The sequence below is a fragment of the Gadus chalcogrammus genome, chromosome 10 (assembly GCF_026213295.1).
Source record: "Gadus chalcogrammus isolate NIFS_2021 chromosome 10, NIFS_Gcha_1.0, whole genome shotgun sequence".
Classification (NCBI taxonomy): domain Eukaryota; kingdom Metazoa; phylum Chordata; class Actinopteri; order Gadiformes; family Gadidae; genus Gadus; species Gadus chalcogrammus.
Window position 1 is genome coordinate 1,227,042 of NC_079421.1, and position 20,817 is coordinate 1,247,858.

General features: G+C 46.0%; 1 protein-coding gene across 3 annotated transcripts in view; it reads left to right on the forward strand.

The window, feature by feature from the left end:
• arap3 (ArfGAP with RhoGAP domain, ankyrin repeat and PH domain 3) overlaps positions 1-20,817 on the forward strand; it is a 36,736-nt gene that overhangs the window by 4,894 nt on the left and 11,025 nt on the right. For all 3 annotated transcript variants that reach the window (XM_056600939.1, XM_056600942.1, XM_056600940.1), the window contains 16 exons: positions 5,627-5,804; positions 6,004-7,011; positions 7,121-7,161; positions 7,619-7,698; positions 8,812-8,879; positions 9,525-9,776; positions 10,711-10,780; positions 10,944-11,064; positions 12,533-12,717; positions 12,966-13,072; positions 13,495-13,694; positions 17,127-17,212; positions 17,521-17,703; positions 18,588-18,723; positions 19,727-19,831; positions 20,583-20,739. In XM_056600939.1, coding sequence (XP_056456914.1) covers positions 5,731-5,804; positions 6,004-7,011; positions 7,121-7,161; positions 7,619-7,698; positions 8,812-8,879; positions 9,525-9,776; positions 10,711-10,780; positions 10,944-11,064; positions 12,533-12,717; positions 12,966-13,072; positions 13,495-13,694; positions 17,127-17,212; positions 17,521-17,703; positions 18,588-18,723; positions 19,727-19,831; positions 20,583-20,739 — 2,873 coding nt within the window. In that variant the 5' untranslated portion in view covers positions 5,627-5,730. The remainder of the gene's footprint in view (positions 1-5,626; positions 5,805-6,003; positions 7,012-7,120; positions 7,162-7,618; positions 7,699-8,811; positions 8,880-9,524; positions 9,777-10,710; positions 10,781-10,943; positions 11,065-12,532; positions 12,718-12,965; positions 13,073-13,494; positions 13,695-17,126; positions 17,213-17,520; positions 17,704-18,587; positions 18,724-19,726; positions 19,832-20,582; positions 20,740-20,817) is intronic.

The following is a 20,817-nucleotide window of genomic DNA, read 5'->3' on the forward strand; positions in this document are numbered from 1 at the left end:
TTCATCGTGTGCCTACAAACGTCAACAAACGCCTATCACACATCTCAGTGGGTTTTTCACTTCCACTACCATGTTTGTTTTAATCAAACCTTTCAAATGCGAGTGGTATTGTATTTAAACGGCCTGTCATGTGGTTTTATTTAGTAAATAATACCCGTTTCAGGTGGTCCCGTCTGTCTTGTCTGCAGCGTTTGTGCCTCGGGACTCCTCGGCCTCTGAGCGGGGCAGGGAGACTGCTTGGCTTGGTAGAGGCACTGTGCAGGGTATTATCAAGGCCTGTGCTTTAATTTGTCTCCATCTATGCTGATAATGTTTAATTTTCTAGTTAAATGATAATTCATTCAATTAAATTTATGTCTGTACTTTAAATTACGTACAAGATCAGACGGTATCTGTTAAGATTGTACTTTCTCAATCCCAGATGGGAAATTTGGGTAAAATGTAATAAAAATAACATTATTGTAAGGTATTTGCTAATATATATATCGTGTTCACATTGCTCAGTCCTCATAAAAAATTCTCAAGTTGCAATCTGATGAGTCATGAAGGATTCAAACCCATGTTCGAAGGTAGGCCTATTCCATGGCGTGGGATAGGAACTAAAAAGCTAACTGTAGAAAGCTAACCAGCTAACCGTAAAAGGATAGGTTTTATTTGGTCACACTAACAAAAAGTAAGTGTGATGAAATGGCTGTTAGTCAACACGGGTTCCCATAAAAAAAGATTATGTGTGGTTGTTGTATTAAAAATGCAACCTCATAAGTCTATGAAGGGCAGACAGGGAGACAGACGGACACACGTTGGGGGGGTGCCCTGTGCTGCAGTCAAATGAAGAAGAGGATGTGTGAATCACGTTCTCTTCTGAGCAGAAGCTTCCTCTAAGCAACACCTCCCAACCTCTTCAACCAAACGATGTGTTTTGGGCAAGTGGTACGAGCTGAGAGTGTTGGGTTTAGTCATTGAGCCTTCCGAAACATTTTTAGGAAGGAGGAAGTAAAGGTTAATGAAATTCCCGTCTACTCCAGACTGAAATGACCTCATTTCAGCGCTATTTGTGTTAAATCCATTGGGGATACCAACATGGGAATATCATTGAAGCCGTTTTATGTATGTGTTATACCTTGTATGTGTTATACAAGGTATAACATGGGAAGAGAGAAACGGGAGAAATCAAAACGCATCTCAGAAAAAGTTATATTCCATCTTCCACTGTTTTTATCCTCAATGAGGTGCTGCCTTTGTTGCTGTATCAATGCATAGAGACACTCATATTTGACCATTAGCTGTTTCGGGTGCAATGCAGTTGAAGAGACACTTCCTGTCTGAATTGTCTTTTTTATCATTCCAAACAGATACAGTGGGAGGACCATTTTAACCCTTCACTTGCCAAGCCTACGCCTTTACTTTAACACAAGAAAAACAGTGGACACCATCGTCTGCTTTTCCCTCAGGCATTGGTGGGGTCACATGAATATTGTGTGTCTTTTGTAAAGGCGTAGTTCTCCTGACCCTTGACCTTTGAGCAGTTGCTCGCTTGTAATTTCTCTAATGGTGGAACTAAAGAATGTGGTTGGGTCCCTGCGGGTAACTGCCTGAGGTGAACGCTTTGAAACCTCACGAAAGATGTGAAAGTTTATCATTGAGGCTTTGTGTGATGGCACTATGTAGACCCACTAGTCACACTCGTATTCACACACGCATTCACATGCGCACAAACACACTCCTCCTACTATAAGACAGCGTAGGTCGCCCAAGCTACAGGCAGTCCCCCTGGGGTGTGTGTGTGTGTGTGTGTGTGTGTGTGTGTGTGTGTGTGTGTGTGTGTGTGTGTGTGTGTGTGTGTGTGTGTGTGTGTGTGTGTGTGTGTGTGTGTGTGTGTGTGTGTGTGTGTGTGTGTGTGTGTGTGGCCTGCTGGGGTATGTGACCTTGTGCTTCAGTGTGAGTTGTTGCTGCTCACATCCTGAAAGTAGGCGGAATGCATGACGTTCAAACGGATACCTCTCCCTGACCGGGGTGTTTGATCTTTGTCTGTGTGTGTGTGATCGCTCTAACTGGACACTCTTTGTTCATGACTTTTTCCTCTGTGAGGTTTGGGGACGAGCTTGACTAATAATGCTGAATCTGATCCCCATCACAATCTTGTCTTAACATGCAGAGCAACCAGACAAGTATAAATAGATTGACTGTCTTAACTGAGCATTTAGAGGCTGAAAAGTGTTTTGACAGTGTCTTGGCAAGATTTGCCTTGAGTAAAGCTACTCTCCAACAATGTGCCTTTGAGCTCCGCTGTGCCCTCCAACTGTCGGGCTTCATGGTTGGCCTGCGATAGAAGGCTTGTTGTGTGGAGAAGCCTCCAGATGTTGGATGACATCAGAAGTATCCACAACCACAGCGTTGATGTCTGAAACTCAATGTCTTTCCCCAAAAAAAGGATAAAACCCCTGAGAAGGAACACAAGACTAATCTCTGTTTCTCCGAGCGCATTAGCTGGATACAAAACGTAGACGTATCTGCACTGATGTATCTCATTCTGCTTGGCCTCGACCATCCTAAATGAGAGGTGTTTTTTTATAAATCCCAGCTGGGAAGGAAATAACAATCAAGCAATAAAGCGATCAAAGAGAGAAACCCTTTAAAAAGCAGTAGAAATGACATACAAATGCCGGATGTATGTTTTGACCTAGACATAATTGAGGACGACAAACGTCAAGCCCATGTTCAATCTCCATTGCTTGTTTCCCTCTTTCAGGGCAGGCCTGAACAGCAGGGACCATATTTTACTACATCAGTTTTCTACAAGGGCTCTATGACAAACGCCACGGGGCTCGTGGGAGGTCTTATCGCCGCGTTGCAAGACAGCAGTGCTCTGTTACTTCCATGACCATTGACCACCGCTTTGACTTGTTGTCCGAGGTGCTTTTGCATTGAGCCAACAAATTATGAAACAAGATTTGAAGTCCAACCTACCGATCTCTCACACGCACACATACAAACACGCACACACACACGCACCCACACACACACACACACACTTTTGCCACAGATGTGGGCCTTGCTTGTGCAGACACGGCAGACGAGACGGCCTGATAACTTGGTCCAGTGACAACGGGCTTTTAGTCAGCCAGAATGGGGGTCGCGACCCAGAGGTCGAAGGGCAGGTGATGCATTCTCAGCCTGCCATTCTGCTATCTGGGCTGTCCCCTTCGAGTGCTACGGGCAGCTAGCCGCGGTTTGGCTGCCCTGGTGTCTGATTCACCGTATTAATTATTCATTCAGCATGTGTGTTCCTCTGTCCCTGTGCCATTTAGTCATAGATTGTATATTTTATTATTCTGTCATTTCTGGTGGAATAGTAAAGCGTATCTACAGTGTCTTAAACAGCAATATGAAACATATACATAATATTTAAAAACTGAAACGGTGTACATTATCATGTAAGAAAACCACACTTAAAAGCAATTTTCAACTTGACATAATGTGTGTGTTGATGTGTCTGTGTGGGTTTAACAGGGTTGTGTTTACGACATATAAAAATATAAGTGCCGCTTTTTTTCAGAATGATTATCTAACATGCTTCTCAGAACTTCTCATTCATATTGTACTTGTTGTTGTTGTTGATCAAAGCAACACATGTTTTACCATACTGTAGGCGTGTGCTATAAGAACAATAAAACAGCAATTCTCTTTCCTTTAGAACAATCACAGGAAGAATCCGGGAGCCCTCCCATGTTACATTATTTATTTATGTATTTCAGGGGTTAGATCACCCTTGACGTGTATAACATTCAACTGGACTTTCTCTTTTCCGTGTGGATTTAGCTTTAGACTGGTATTATCTAACAAGATTCAGTGTATCGGATTTCAAGTCTACACTTCCTATCAAGTATGCACACACATCACGCACATATCCAAATATGTTTACATTCACATTCTGTTTGCACACATTACATACATTGTGTTTATAATTATTTTCTACAGCTTATATTTTGTATATAGATAAATTTTTTGTATATGTTTTTGTACTTACTAGCATATTCCTAATTTATTTTTAATCTTACAATTAAATCAATTTAATTTGTAGACTTCCTGCGGAGAATGACATCCAAATACCATTTTTGATTGAGTTTAAAGTTTATCTCATCTGATCTGACCGCACAAGGAACTAACTGCAGGGTCTATTAAGCCTCTCTGTGACCTGGAGCAGGGCTGTCCGAGCATCTGGACAGGGACGTAAGGAGAGGCTGATGGATGAGCTGTAGCCATCAGACACGTTCCTAGTAATGGGTTCACTCACGTACACATGCATGCACGCATGCGAGGATAACACATCTTGGTTTTCCCCTGGCAAAAATGAATCACGTTTTGAAACTGGAACGGACGGCTGGAGTAACAACATAAACCATGCAACACTGTCTAGGAGTAAAGACCTTGAATAATCTTTTAGCTTGCCGGATAAACGGCTGACATTAATGATTGACTTTGAACGAATGACTAATCTGACATTTTCTTTCAACTTAATCTTTCCGTTCTAAACCATTTTGTTTGTTTGTTTGTTTGTTTTATGCTGGCATTTTATCTGACCATTTGGCCCCTATTGCCAACCGTCAATAACTCCTTACCAACCCTGAAAGGAGGAATCCTTCTTCTGTCTTCCTCCTCTGGATTCATCTACACTGGACTCTGGGAGAGTTTCCTGGGCCCTTCATAGGCCGTAGGGTTAGCGGAAGTTCTTGGACTTTAATTGTGACTGAGGACTCTATAAAAAATGACTTGACTTTGATTACCTCTGAGAGGAAATCACATTTTAGTACAAATATGTTGTTCCGTTTCTCTGCTTCGTGTTGTTGGTTCCCATGGACAAGGCATTCATCATGTCCCATTAAGAAAGGGTTTAGAGTCTGCTGTTGTCTTGTGCTCTTTGTTACTAACATTCTTCCCGCAATCTTCAACAAGGCTAAATTACATTAGCAGCTCGCCGACCAGCATGACGACTACGTTTAGTGAGCCAGTATCTCCCTGGGTGCGCAGCGTTTGATTCACAACTCGTAGTCTCAAGATCTGATCAGAAAATGGACATTTTACATTATTGTCGCATTGTAATCAATGATGATCACTGATAATCAATGATTGTTATAATAATCCCTGAGTACTCCCCTCCCGACTGTTTTGCGCTTACAATGTATTTTTAAAACTAAGACGTCAACTTTATTTGTATAGGTATTGTATACGTATGGTATTGCATGGTGGTGAATAGTGAAAGGATCTAATCTTTCAATGGTATTTTATCAATATGAAATTAAAATATCGACTCATCATGATACTGAATGAAATGGAACATTTCTGGACCAAAAGATTGATAATGAAAAGATATTAAATTGATCAAAAACATGAGGTTTGGAACATCTGAGAAAGGAAAACTAGTTTTAGTTTTAGACGGCATGCTTTTCATTTACTTCAATGCACTGACCCTCAGTTGGACTGGATGGTATTTCTTTTTCATAAGCAGGTTGTTATACTTCTCATTATCCTATACGTTTCCCTGTGAATATCGTGGTGATGTATATTTCAGTATGGCCCAGCCCTGCCATGTTGACCCTGACGGACGGGTGTTTCTAATCCGTTCCAGATGGAGCGAGGTGGCCTGCTTGGTTGACCTATTCCAGGTCCCAGTGATGGACATTTCTTCGCCTGCATGTTGTGGAGGAGACGTTCCGGCCCTTCCCAGAACCCATGTTGGTCGTTATGGCAACGCTGGATGGTAACACTCCAGTTGAGACTCTGCTGGCCACCATCCACCTCGGACGGTAGGTCACGGCGTGAGGCTGAGGTCTGAACAAGGGGGAAGTGGGAACAGAGACAAAGACACCATGGCTCTGAATTATCCTGAATGTAACAAAGATTTAAATTTTGGTCGAATGGAAATGGGACAGTTTTGGAAGTTTTGAAAAACTTGTTATTTCAAAGGAATTAATTATGAGAGTAATTCTGTGTGTTCTTATGCAGATACCTGGGCGCATTCTGTGATGCTGGTCTGCTATTGGCCAGAGACCTCAACCACCTTGACAACGATGCCCTGGTCAGCCTGGGTATAGCTGCCACCGGACACCGGAAACGAATACTGCGATTGCTCAGCTACATTCAGAGGAGCAATGAAAGTTCAATGAAAGAAACCCCAAAAGCCAACCAGAAACCAGGGGTGGAGCTTCCCATAGACCGGTGGCAGTCGGATTCAGACATTCACTGGTTGGACCCGGGAAAGCCGCGGCCCCCTCCGAATCCGAGGAGACCCGATAACTTTGAGGCGTTGCGCAACAGCTCAGCGCCCAACCTGGCCGCCATGTTGACCTCCTGCTCCGCGGACTCCCCGAGTGTCGGCGCAGACAAACCGGCCGGCGCCAAACCGGTGCCCAAACCCAGAACTGTGTTTAACCGACGCAGGACGGCCCCCGTACAGTTCCCCTCCCCCGGGCCGGACCCCCCGGCTCAACACCCCCGACGGCTCTCCACGGAGTCCATCGGCTCGACCGCGTCGGAGGGTCCGAGCCCCCGCAGCCCCCGCCCCCCCCCTCGGCACAGCCTGGCCCAGGGGGCTCGGAGGTCCAGCTGCAGTTCGCTACAGTCGGACCCGGGGGGGGCGGTGCCTCCCGTCCCCCCCAGACTGAGCCGTGGGTGTTCCTCCGCCGCGTCGGAGGCGGTCTCCCAGTCCTCGTGTTCCGCCGGACGGACCGACCACAAACACATCATCGCCCCCCCCCCCTCCCTCTTCTTCACCCCCCCCTCCTCCCTCTTCTTCACTCCCCCTAGCCCCGACCGCACACACCGGCTCTCCGGAGCCTCCCCGTCCATCTCGCCCCGGGGCGACGGGATGGAGATGGTCTCCAACGAGATCTACTGTGGCACTTTACCTGCCTCCGTCTCCCCTAGTGGTGGGAGGACGCACTGCAGCCAGCAGAACGTTCCCTTGCCCCCGCCCAGACAACCGCTGGAGAGACGCACGTCTGACAGGAACAGGTAGACCACTGCGTTGTTTGGGTACACGGATAGATTTAATCAAGGAACGAGTCCGTGGAATCCATATTGAATGAATGCTAATGCTTTTGTGTTGTTTTTGGATTCGCAGCAGCAGCACTTTAAGTAACCGTTCCTCGGGGTCGACCAGGGGTGAGCACATCCTGTTCCTAAAGCACACAACAAAGATAACAACAACAAGGACATCTTGCCTTACCGACACACAAACACACAAGTCTTCCACTACAGCTGGATTCATGGGACGATTAAGCCATATACTCTATATTCCTGTGAGACCCAATGTTACATTGTCTATGTGAAGATATAAATCAGCCATGATATCATTGTTCAGCTCACCCCCTCTCGGGTCCACGTCTTCCCAAATGGCTGCCCTAGTTGGCAACCTCTTCACATCCATTATAGTCCAAACAATCACCACGGTTCATTTCCCCTTTACTCAACCATTAATGGATCATCAAGGTTATAATCGTTTCCACTGTGGCACCAATAACATACCCCAACTACTAGCCAGTGTCTACACTGGTTAGTAGTTGTATAGGTTCTGGATGATCAGCCTCCAATCAACAAACAAATATCGGTTCTTCCACAGCTTCGAATGAAGACCTGGACCACGACATCAGCCCATACTGTGAAACCGTCTACCAAAGCAGAAAACCTCATCCGAATGAGGTGAGGTCCCAAAGCTTCTACTCTTGTCATGACTATATCATGTTATATTACAAAAAACATAGAGGAATAATCAAATACACAGTAGCTGGCACCAAGTCATCAGACACAGTTGCTGTGGCGCTAAACTATAAGCGTCCAAGAAGCTTAAACATCAAACGGAATGCACAATCAACTGCCGCCCAGACGGAGCTCCACACGCCCCCTGACCGTCAGGGTCCCTCGGTCCGGGTCCCTCGGTCCGGGTCCCTCGGTCCGGGTCCCTCGGTCCGGGTCCCTCGGTCCGGGTCCCTCGGTCCGGGCATCGAAGTCACTCTAAAAGGCACTTCGTCATCACAAAGATAGAACTGGTTGGCAGAGACGGGCACAACATAGGAATCTACTCTGGTTTTCTTCAAATAGCATTCTTATTTCATTCACAGTAATAAAATGGCATAGATTACTACGTTGACTATCATAAAACACATGTTGCCATGTTTAAAATGAAAAAGGCAGTTTGGGTTCACTGGCTCTTAAAAGCCCCCAAGTTTATCTCCTCAACGAGGCATGGAGAAATAACCTTGGGGTTGTGTTTCATTTCTGCTGTTGCTCTTTATAGACAAGGCAAGGCAAATTTATTTATCTAGCACTTTTCATACACGAGGCAGACTCAAAGTGCTTCACATAAAAACATCCGCATACAACAAAATAAAATTATAAAATAAAATAGATAAGTAAAAGTCTTAATCTTATACATGGAGGATGTTGGAAGAAATGCAGAGTGAACATCATGCCCTAAAGAGTCCAACATCAGTACTTCATTCATGCTGAAGGCATGAATCAGGCTGATTCATCTCCTCGGTCCTTTTAGATGAGCTCATTAGGTCCAGGTGTGTGTGTGTGTGTGTGTGTGTGTGTGTGTGTGTGTGTGTGTGTGTGTGTGTGTGTGTGTGTGTGTGTGTGTGTGTGTGTGTGTGTGTGTGTGTGTGTGTGTGTGTGTGTGTGTGTGTGTGTGCACTATACTTGGATGTTATATAGTGATGAAGAAGCTCGGTATGGTTCTGTGATCTCCTTCTGTGTGTACGTGTGGGAACATCTTTGAAACATTAACATCTTTCATGCGATCTTTGTGACCAGGACCAGAGAACCAAGTCTAATGGGAGAGAGACCAGGAGAGACGCAGACCAAAGCCCGGAGGAAAACAGGTAATATTGAAATGGCATCTGACCTTCGCTATAGCATACTAGCATACCTGGCGGGATTAAACAGGCAAAAATGTAACTCCTCATAATTCAATATACCTTCTGTCTAATCTGACTTTCTGTTGTGACGGGAAGTGGGACACGGGTATCTTGGAATGATGAGAAATGAGGCATGTTGTACAAATATGTAAAACATTTGACCACATGGCCAGGGAGCTAAAATGCTCCCTGGCCATGTTGTTGGTTGGTTCTTGTTCCCTAAACCTTTCTCACATTTAGTTTGGCTTCTGAAGATGTTTTGGCTTCTGAGGAAGTTTGACTTCTGAAGAAGCAGACACACACAGGGGTACCTCTTGGTTTTTTAGGTCGGTACCCAAAAGGTTTTACGGTTCTGTACCGAGCCCTGTATTGATTGATCGCTGCAAGGTTGAACATATCCACTTTGGCAACATCAATGTACGTTTTTATATTTGATTTGATGTTTGATGTCTTTTTTTCTATTACTATATTACTATATATTTTTTATTAGTGTTATGCAGTCAACCTGTGCCTAATTGCAAGAACTTCACCGCGCCGAATAAACCAATGACAAACACTGCTGTGACTTCGACCAGTTCTGACCTGGCTTCGTGGCTCTTAACCTCCCAGGTCTCACAAGCTGTCCTGGCACAAGCGCCTGTCCCAGGCCCTCCACACCACCAGCCACACCACCGACGCCCAGGGCTACAGCACGGTGGGAGAGCCCCTCCCCCCCTCGGCGCCCTCCCACGCCCGGCCCGGCCTGTACCCCGCGGAGACGGACGAGGACCTGGTCATCTCCCCCTACGCCAGCTTCACCTCCCTGTCCGAGCCCAGCGCGCCCATCATCTGCAGCTGGCTGGACAAGCTCTCTCCTCAAGGGTGCGTGGACGACACCTGTCAGTTTATTGTTATTTATGGATGTTATAATGACAAACAGCCAGAGGCATACCGGAAGGGGGTTGGTTTGAGCCTCAGTGTACGCAATCGACCAATTAGGCAAGATGCCCCCCCTGAAATCACTCTGGGTGAAAGATACATAAGAGATAAGTAAAGTAAACACATTTCAATTAAAATAACAACAAATGACTTACTAAAGTGCCCGTCAATAATTAATTTAGATTATGTAGGACATCTCATGGGTTTAATTTGCAGAAAAATCTTTTGGTGCTGTAGCTTATCAAAGGGATTCATTGAAAATTCAAACCAATTGAAGTAGGTCTGGTTGAACAATACCTCATTCATATTGTAAGGCATGGACAAAGAATGGATTTTCAGCTAAGAGTAGTCTTTGTCACGCTATATCCGTGTCTACGATAGTGGATGTGTTACGCAACCCATACATTATGCCAACGCGTTATGAATGTGCATGTCTATTGTTCTGTGTTTGTGAATGTGTTTGTATTGGTGTTTAAAACCGTCCCTCTCTCTCCTCATCAATGTGAAGGCGACAGAGGTTAGCCTTGGGGCTGAAGCTGCGCCTCCTTCTCTACCCTCCTCCTTGCCTCTCCTCTCTCCTGAGGAGCTGTCTCTGCTTCCTCACTCTCCTTTCCTCCTCTTCCTCCGCTCGGTTTGTGCTTTTCCTCTTCCTGCCTTTGTTGTTTGTCAAACCCCTTTTCCTGCTTCTGCTTCTGTTTTACCGCCAATTGTGGGCTCGTTGCTAGTTCTGTCTACTAGCATAACAGGCAACAAACGGTCCAGAATATAGGTTGCATTTACATTATATGAATATACATAACATAATTATGCATAATAAATGTTGTTGAGAAAGTATTCTCGCATCATAATTTGATAATCTTTATTTATTTATTTTCAGCAATTACGTTTTCCAGAAGCGCTATGTGAAGTTTGACGGCATAAACCTAATGTACTTTGGCAGCGAAAAGGTAAATAACTTATTTTTTTGCATTTGTTGAGCACTAATGAAATGTTTTTTTTACGTTTTACAGTTGATCAAATAACTTCCTATCGATCCTCTGCTTTCACCGCATATTCAATGATTTTAATTTCGGAAATGATCCTCATCTCTACATTTATTTTGAATATCAGGATATCTACCCCAAAGGAGTTATCCCATTGGCTGCCATCCAGATGGCCCGTTCTGCAAAAGACAACAAGTTTGAGATAGTGACCAACCACCGAATCTTTGTCTTCCGCGCTGATAATGAAGGTACACTCTCACACACACTCACACACACAGACTCTCAGACTCACAGACACACTCACACATACTCACCGACAATCACACACACACACACACACACACACAAACACACCCACACAGAAAATGCATACGATGCACATGTGGCAATCATAGGCAGGCAGACACGCAAGCACATTGAGCAAAGAGAACAAAAGCTCCCCAACTCAATGTCGTGTGGCCCCAACTCCCCTGCCATTACTGAGACAAAGCTGCCGCAGTAACCCTAGTGATGATGGCGGCTACCTGAGTTCAGTGTCTAGGCTGCGATTGGTACTTCAGGACTAGGGAGGGATCGGGTGACGGTGACATGTATACTTCTGTTGTTCCGTTGATTCATAATTTGATTGGGATAGATGGAACACAATGGAACGAGACGGGAACGCGAGATGGAGGGGCGGCGATTGGATGGAGGGAATTTGAGTAACAATGGAAGACGAGATGAGATGAGATGTGGGGTCAAATGTCGGCGAGAGACTATGTGACTGGTCCTGATATTCTGTTTTAGAAGTGGAGGAGTTAATATCCCTTAATGGCTTAGAAGTGGAGGAGTTAATATCCCTTTTTGACTTAGAAGTGCAGGTGTTAAAATGCTGAACTGGCTGAGATGTTGATGAGTTAATATCCCTTACTGGCTGAGAAATGGAGTCAAGTTAAGATACAGTTTAAAGTATGTTGCAAGCCTTCAAGGCACATACGGAATTGTATTTTTGTATTGTATTTTTCCATAGTATATATTTGGGAAGGATAATATAAAAAAAAACTAGTGGAAATGTTTGAAGGATATGGACTCATCGCAGAGGTATTTCCCCTGCACTTCCTCTTTGTATAATTAACTTGGTCGGCTCCAGGGTTCTTAATCTGACTTTATTGTTTAAACCAAGGAGGACACAATAAATGCATTATAGACGTACTTAGCAGACACTGCTTCCACCGCAAAGTCGATTGAAGTCGAGGTTCTGCGCTTTGTTTCCTCGGCACTTGGCTGTAGAACATAACTTGTTTTTCGGAACTTTTTGTAGATTTATTCGGATCTGTTTGTGCCTCTTTTATGTGCAGGAAAGAAAATAATAAGGTCTGCTAGATGACTCAATGTAACTGTTAATGTTTGCTAGATTACTCCATAGGTAACGGTAAATCGTTTTTGCTAAATGACACCATCTATCTGTACATAATGTCTGCTAAATGACTGCTAATGTCACTGTAAATAATGGGTGCTAAATGACACCATCTACCTGTAAATAATGTCTGCTAAATGACTGCTTATGTCACTGTAAATAATGGGTGCTAAATGACTCAATTTACATGTAAATAAGCCGTTTATCTGACCACATGGATCTGTAAATAAGCCTTTTATCTGACCACATGGATCTGTAAACGATGCCTTCGAAGGCCTCCCCATGTGAGCCCCTCTCTCTGCGTGTCTCCCGGTCCCTAGTCCTGCGGCTGCGCTGGGTGAGCACCCTCCAGGAGCGCGTGAAGAGGGAGCTGGTGTTCGGCCGGCAGCGGTACCGCCCCGGGGCCCTCTGCCAGAAGCACGGCTTCCTGGAGCTGAAGGGAACCAAGGCCAGGGTGTACACCGCCATCGCCACCGAGCACATCTGGCTGTACAAGAGCGAGCAGGTAACCCAGGGTCACCGAGGCCCGGGAAGTGTGTTTTATATGTCCTGTGATCTGAGGCGGAGGCTAGACTGCGGTCGGACACGTGTGTGTGTGTGTGTGTGTGTGTGTGTGTGTGTGTGTGTGTGTGTGTGTGTGTGTGTGTGTGTGTGTGTGTGTGTGTGTGTGTGTGTGTGTGTGTGTGTGTGTGTGTGTGTGTGTGTGTGTGTGTGTGTGTGTGTTAACGTGTGCTGTTACCTCTCTTTGGACAGTGTTTCCAGGACGGGATCGGCATCACTCTGATCGAGGCCCGGGGCTCGACCATCAGGGACGCCAAACACAAAAGCTTTGAGCTCATCACTCCCTACAAAACCTTTGGGTAAGTATCTCCCCACCGTCTCCCTGATGAGGCTCCTACATCGGGCTGAGGCTGAGGCAGAACCGCCGTCAGAAAACAATACCTGACAAACAGCAGTAGACCCATCCCCATAGTAGAGTATGGGTATGGGTCTACCCATAGGAGACCCATACCCATTCTATACAACCTCCCTCCTCTTCCTCCTCTTCCTCCCCCACCCTCTCCCCACATCATACCCTCTTCGTCCTGCACCCTCCTCTGCATCCTCGCCCTCTCCCCTCCCCCTTCCCCCCCCTCCTCCCCCTTCCCCCTCCTCCCTCCTCCTCCCTCCCTTCTCCCCCCCCCTCCCTCCTCCTCCAACCACCCCCTCCTCCCCTCCTCCCCCCTCCCCCCTCCCCCTACCCCCTCCTCCCCCTCTCCCCCCCCTCCCCCCCCCCCTGTAGCTTCACGGCGGACTCGGACCAGGAGAAGCGGGGGTGGATGGAGGCGCTGCAGGAGTCCATTGCAGAGACTCTGTCGGACTACGAGGTGGCGGAGAAGATCTGGTCCAACCGCTCCAACAGGACGTGTGCCGACTGCAAGGCCGTCCATCCCGACTGGGCCTCCATCAACCTCTGTGTGGTCATCTGCAAGAACTGTGCAGGTGTGTGTGTGTGTGTGTGTGTGTGTGTGTGTGTGTGTGTGTGTGTGTGTCTGTGTGTCTGTGTGTCTGGATTTTTTGCTTTGCATTAGAAAATCAGAAGCAATAAAAATAATTTTCAATGGCAGTAAATACCCTAGTGCTCCGGCACGCGTAAATACTGTACTAACTGTGCAAAACTATCTTCAACGCGCCTCCTTGGACAGAATTACTAGAATCAGTGGAATATACACACCTCGACGCACTGCTATTTGCTGCCAATGAAGTCGCAAAGGTGACTTGTGACCTCCCTAATAACAAAGCATGTGGACTAGATGGCGTCACATACTGAAAATGATTACTTTAAAAGTAATCATTGTCAGGTAAAAGTAAAAATGTAGGTATTGTAAAGGCATGTAAAGCTTAGCATAGATAACAGCAAGAGAACCACATGTAAACAAACCAGAAATGTTGTGAAAGAGTGTGTGAATGTTTAGTTCTGTAAGAGAAGATTTATTGACACGCCAGTTCTAGGCAATCACTGTGCCAAGTAGTTTACCGTGATACCTGAGTTTGTCTGGGAAACAGTTGTTCAAGGACAAGGGGAAATCTTGTAGAGATGAAAACAGACAGATAAAATAAGTTATGAGGGAAAAAAGAGCCAGTGATATGGAATCAGAGAGGCCATTCTTCATAGTACCTCAAACATCGAGCCAACTTTTTTATAGATATTTTTTAAATATTTTTTGAGAAGGTGAGGCCAAGGAGTACACCCTTCCTGCCAAATAATGATGAAAGATGAATAAACAGGTTGAAAATAATAAAGGGGAGTGGTTACCCTTCAGGGGAATACATTGCATCTCTGTAAGATATAATGCAGGTGTGAAGTAGATACCTGTCGAGGCATGACTCACTGCAGAACACACTGCCCCTGTTCAGGTTGAACTGCATTGTGTGTGTGTGTGTGTGTGTGTGTGTGTGTGTGTGTGTGTGTGTGTGTGTGTGTGTGTGTGTGTGTGTGTGTGTGTGTGTGTGTGTGTGTGTGTGTGTGTGTGTGTGTGTGTGTGTTTGATGGGGTTTGTTATCCCCTTGTGAGTTGTGTTATCTCTCTCTGCTCTGTCAGACAGAACACAAACAACCTGTCCATCTTCCCAGGAGAGTGTTGATTCCCTGTCACAGAAAACTCTCCACCCAGCCTTAACAAAGGAGCAAATAGCAGGTCCCTAACAATAGCGCAAGTAGTAAACCAGGGGTCCACAAAGAGATGGCCCACGGGACAACCATTTTTCGGGCCAGAACATAAAGTGAGCCAAAATACTTTTTATTAAACACTTCACGTTTGTAGGGCAAAGCATGCAGTCTTGTGTGCACGCAAGTAGTTGAATGAATGGACATCATGTTTGAAGGAAGTGGAAACATTCAGCCATGATTGACACCCCATGTGCTTCGCTCCATTAAAACAACCGGATTGTACATATGGTAGGGGGAATTCACAGTCTAAGGCCGTTCACTTCATTCACTACCACTCGGCAGTACACTAAGCCGAGGTCAAAACCTTATAAACTGACCTAAAAACCATTAAGATAATTAAATCTCTCTCCTAAACATTGCTCCTGCCACCGTGCTAGGAGATTCATTGGACCTCATTCACTCTTTATTTGGAAAGTGCTGGGGTTTCACACGTATCTTTTATTTAATTTAGGCGGATAAGAAATTGGCAAACTAACATCAAACTGAAATCGCACTGCTGACAAACCATATTTATATCACCGGTGGAAAACACAGAGGCCAATGGGATGTTTGTTTAGAGGTGGACGTTTTAGTTCCAGGAGATCCTGCTGAAGCAAGTGAAACAGGAAGGCACACCCACAAACCAGGTCAATGCTCCAACACAAATAGGCATACAGGCCGACGTGTGTGTGTGTGTGTGTGTGTGTGTGTGTGTGTGTGTGTGTGTGTGTGTGTGTGTGTGTGTGTGTGTGTGTGTGTGTGTGTGTGTGTGTGTGTGTGTGTGTGTGTGTGTGTGTGTGTGTGTGTGTGTGTATAAATGTATATAAAAAAATATATATATAGGTGGGAAATGGATATGGATTCAGACACTATTTACAAAAAGTACAACAATACCCACAGTAGAGGAAGAGATATTTGACTGTAATCCAGTACATCTATTTTATTGTATTTTAGTATATAGCTTGTTGAATGAATGCAATTAAAGTTGTGCATATTTTGCAATTATGCTCAAGCCTACTTAAAAACACTCGAATGACATGTAAGGGTTTTAAGTATGTGATACCATCACTTCAAAAGTAAAAATTTTTGGCCAAGGCCCACGACAAGACAAAACCATTTCTAGGGCTGTGAAGAGGAACTACTTTCATACTGGGTTGAAACGCAATGTTATTGGTTAACAAGGGGGTTGGCTTTAGCTGTAGGCTTATTCTGTGGTCAGTGCCTTTTCATGTGAAATTATGGTGGGTGTTCGTAATTCTTGCGTACTCATGGAGTCTATTGGGACATATTTACTTCCTGGTGACAATGTTTTCTCACGATCAAATACTCCTAAAAGTTATGGGCGTGTACACGATGTCTGTCTCAAGAAAATATGTGTTTGCTGTGTTGTGTTTGCAGATGCATTGATATAAAACGTATTACCGCTGTATCAGCTGTTCTTTCCCTAATAATTTACCAAGAATGTGTGGCTAGATGAGAGAAGCAAAGTGTGTGCGCAAGCAACATTATGCATGCGCCCTTAAAATAGCATCTGAACAACGCGCCACTGACTTTAAACCAGGTATTTCCTGGTTGGTGGCGCAATTGTTTTCTGAAACTGCAGAATAGCACCAGGGAATGTTTGCCCCAGAACACGCCTCCTCCTTTTGCCGAAACACCCCTTGGGGCGCAACATCATTCCCTAATTTACCGACGAGTGTTGTTGGAGGGAATGGAACGCTCTGCGCCAGTTGCAGACTAGCAACGACACATGCGTCAGTGTAGAAAGTCCATTGCGCCGGATACAAGACGGGGCCCAATTAATCTTAATCAAGAGATCAATAACATGCTGCAGCAGGGCATGATAGACAATACAAATAGTTTCATAGTTATCGCATATCGTTTTTAGCAAATACTCAACTGTGCGGTACCGAAACAGCACACGTTATTTTTCAAGTCACGTTTTCAGACGGCAGATTACTACTTAACAAATCTAGAAGAACTATGAACGTTTTACATATTATTCCATTTCTGAAATTATCTGGGGGGTGGGGGGCAAATAATGTTGATGGTGCTCTGCTTGTGGCTGAACCCTGTAGTAAAGTGTGTGTGTGTGTGTGTGTGTGTGTGTGTGTGTGTGTGTGTGTGTGTGTGTGTGTGTGTGTGTGTGTGTGTGTGTGTGTGTGTGTGTGTGTGTGTGTGTGTGTGTGTGTGTGTGTGTGTGTGTGTGTGTGTGTGTGTGTCCAGGGCAGCACAGGGGACTGGGGACGATGGTATCCAAGGTGCAGAGCCTCAAGCTGGACACGAGTGTGTGGAGCAACGAGATCGTTCAGGTGAGACTCGGAGGGAATCCTGTCCTAGCTGGTCCTCGATAACTGTCGTCTCATGCTCCGTTCATGCTTCATTCATAGTTGAATAACCGTATAGCCGTGCTAAGTAAATCCTCTCATCTTATTGTTCAATGAAACGCACTGTTGAAGAAGGCTAGAACGCAAGCATTTGATTTCTGTTGCTGCTGTTCTTTTAACAAGCACATGCATATAAACGAAGAGCTTGGTTTCACGGGGTGAGCCACAGACGATTTCATGAGTGTATCTATTATCTTCTCCTCCCCTCCTCTTCCTCCTCCTGTTGGCTGCAGCTCTTCATCATGCTGGGGAACGACCGTGCCAATGAGTTCTGGTCCCCACGTCTCTCCGTCTCTGAGGAGATGGACTCTGATGCCGTGCCTGAGCAGCGCCGCCACTTCATCATCCAGAAGTACCGGGAGGGCCACTACCGCCACCCCCACCCGCGCTTCAGCAGCCAGGACCAGCTGCTCAAGGTGCCTCTCTCCTCCCTCTTCCTCCCCCACTCCCCCTCCTCTGCCTCCTTCTCATACTCCTCTCTCCCCCTCCTACTCTTCCCACTCTTTGACCTTCTCCTCCTATTCATCCTCCTCCTTCAACTCGCCCCCCCCTGATCCGAGAGCAGAGTCATGTTGCCAGGGTTACCAGTGTTTCACCATATTTGAGGAACTTTTTTCCCCAAGAGCACTGCAGCGGGGAAGGTAATGAGTGTATATCGAAAGTGAGGTGTGGAACACTATGGTGTGAAATGGCGTGTCAGGGCTTATCAACATCACAACGTTTGGGTACCGGCTAGTCGGTTGACCAGCTAGAAGACCAACATGGGGTCCTGTCAGGCTGTTCCTCCTGCTCTCTGCGTGAGGGGGCGCCTGGACCGGCAGGAGGTCAGACCGTGCCTTCTGTGGAATGTTATGGAGGGAGAGAGAGAGAGGGAGAGAGAGAGAGAGAGAGAGAGAGAGAGAGAGAGAGAGAGAGAGAGAGAGAGAGAGAGAGAGATTAGAGAGAGAAGAGAGAGAGAGAGAGAGAGAGAGAGAGAGAGAGACAGAGACAGAGACAGAGACCGAGAGAGACCGACCTTCCCAAAAAGCCTGTGCTGGTGATTCTGTGGATCCCTTTTAATAAAGGTTTACCCAATACCCCCTGGTCTGTCTGTCTGTCTGTCTCAGTTTCACCTTTTGCATCTTTCTGCTGGTGCCGTCCACTCTATCCAAACACACCCAGCCTCGTTCCTCTCCCTTAATGACCTCATCCTACCCCTTCAGCGTCGTCCCTGCCCAGTTTTTGCAGAATCTCTCTCCTTTATCCCTCTCACCCCCTCTCACCCCCTCTCTCCCCCTCTCTCCCCCTCTCTCCCCCTCAGGTGTTGTGCACGGCTGTGACAGAGCAGAACCTCCTGAAGACCGTCACTCAGATCTTCGCCGAGGCAGAGGTGGTGCGGTTGGCCATCGCCAACGGTTACGACCGCCGCTTCCCCCCTGACCTGGCCGACAGTTCAGGTGAGAGCCCGGAGCTGCCCAGAACCCTGACCCCAAAGAAGGGTTCAAAAGCAGGCCTTGGTAACGGCAATGAGTGCATGGGCCATGGTTGATTACCGGTGAGAGGCTGGACCACGTGTTGGTGTCTTGTTACTAAAAGATCCCATCACATAGAGCCGAGGATAGGATTGTACATTATTCATCCCAGCCATGATTTTGACCTGTCCTGGCAAAGTGGAAGACATAGTTAGAACTGAAAACGGATAACAAATGAATACAAATAATGAAATGAAGAAGATATTTATACATTAAAATGTTTCTAGGTTGTTTTACCCTTATTTGACTCGTCGTCTTAATGAGGGCTATAAGCGAAGTTAAAGTTTAATTGAACATTTTTAATAATCGCTTAAATCGTTTTTAGTTTTTAGACAATCAAATCTCCACCTAGTGAATCATATCCGCAGTGACTTAGACTGTGGCTGTCGTCTGCTACTCGAGGCACGGGCTTGTTCCCTGTTTGTGGAATGTGGGGCAGCCTTTACCACAGTGAAACGGTGGAAGAGTTAACACTACTATGGGGTGGGGGTGGCTTCTGTGACAAAAGAGTAGCACTCTGTCCGTTTGTGCGTACCAGCGACGATCAGCCAGTCGGCTGAAAGATTAACAGTGTCCACTGGCTCGCCCGCAAAGCAGAGCTCTTCAGAAATCGCAGGGCATGGATCAGCAGCACGTGAGAGTAGTATGTACCACTGGAGAGCTCCGTATCTACGGTTCCCTTCCAAACTGTGGTGTTCCGTGTGTTCATGTTCACTCTTATTTACTCTTTCTGTTCTCCTCTTCTCTATTTTGTCTCTCCTGTTATGCTCTCCTGTATTTGTTCTTATCTCTTCTCATGTACCCTCCTATGTTCTTATCTTCGTCCTATCTCTCTCTCCCCTCTCTTCATCTGTATCCCGGTATACTCTCTCTGTATGTACTCCAATGTGCCTTACTCTCCTCTTTCGTCTCCTCGTCTCTTCTGCAGACCCGGGTGTGTACGATGAGATAATGCAGGCTGTACTCCATTCCGGGTACCTCTACAAGTCCGGCTCCTCGAGTAGAGGCACCCTATCACGCAAGACCAGAGAAGGTAGGCTGCTGAACTTGGGCGGGTGGGTTTTCGAGGCTGAGTGTTAGGGGGGTGTTGGAGGAGGCGGTTACAAAGAGAGGCTTTGGCACTGGTTTAATAGAGGAACCACTACCTCCTTCTTCTGCCCGCGGAACAAAAGCCTTTTTTTGGGAGCACAAGGTTCAGTTCTTTTAGTTTTTTTGGGAGCAGAGGCGTTGCATCACCATACCAGCCCGTCCTGTAGAGTGGCCCTGAAGCTGTTGATATTCCTAGTCACTCAACACTCTCCACACAGTCTTAAAAAAACCGTGACTCACTGCACCGTCTATATTTCAGTTAAAGTAAATGTAAGAGAAGGGGTTTACGACGTGTTAACGGGAAATCACAAGTCATAGAAACGTAACCTTTACGCAGAGCTAACCCTTTTATCATGTTTCTATTTTTGTAACTGAAAGACTACATTTGCACACTACACATGCATGTTTTTTTCGAGTGGTTTCATGCAGCACTTAATACTGGCCAAGATGTTTTTGCTCCGGGGCAGTATTCGGCTATAGTTCAGCGCTTGTAAGACGTCGCTAGTGCCTTTGGAATAAAATGTAGTCTAAAATGGAACAGAAATGGCTGAGGGGGTCAATTTATGTTCCTCTCTTTTCCACTCCACTCTCTCTTGGAGTTGAGTTCTACAGAGTTCTACAGAGTTCTACAGAGTTCTACAGAGTTCTACAGAGTTCTACAGAGTTCTGACCTCCTGTTCTTCCGATCCCGGTAGATTTCCAGAAGTATTGGTGCACGGTGGACAAGTCGTTGCTCCTCTATGAGTCGGAGCGCAGCCCAGACCCTTGCATGCAGATCTGGGTCAAGGACATCCTTTGTGTCGGCGTGAGCAGACCCCAGACCAGCAATAACAACAATGGCTTCATCGACAGGTAGGAGAGTCGATGATACCATGATGATTCTTTGGATTGACCTTTTTATTTTTAAACAAACGTTTCAATGAACCAGGA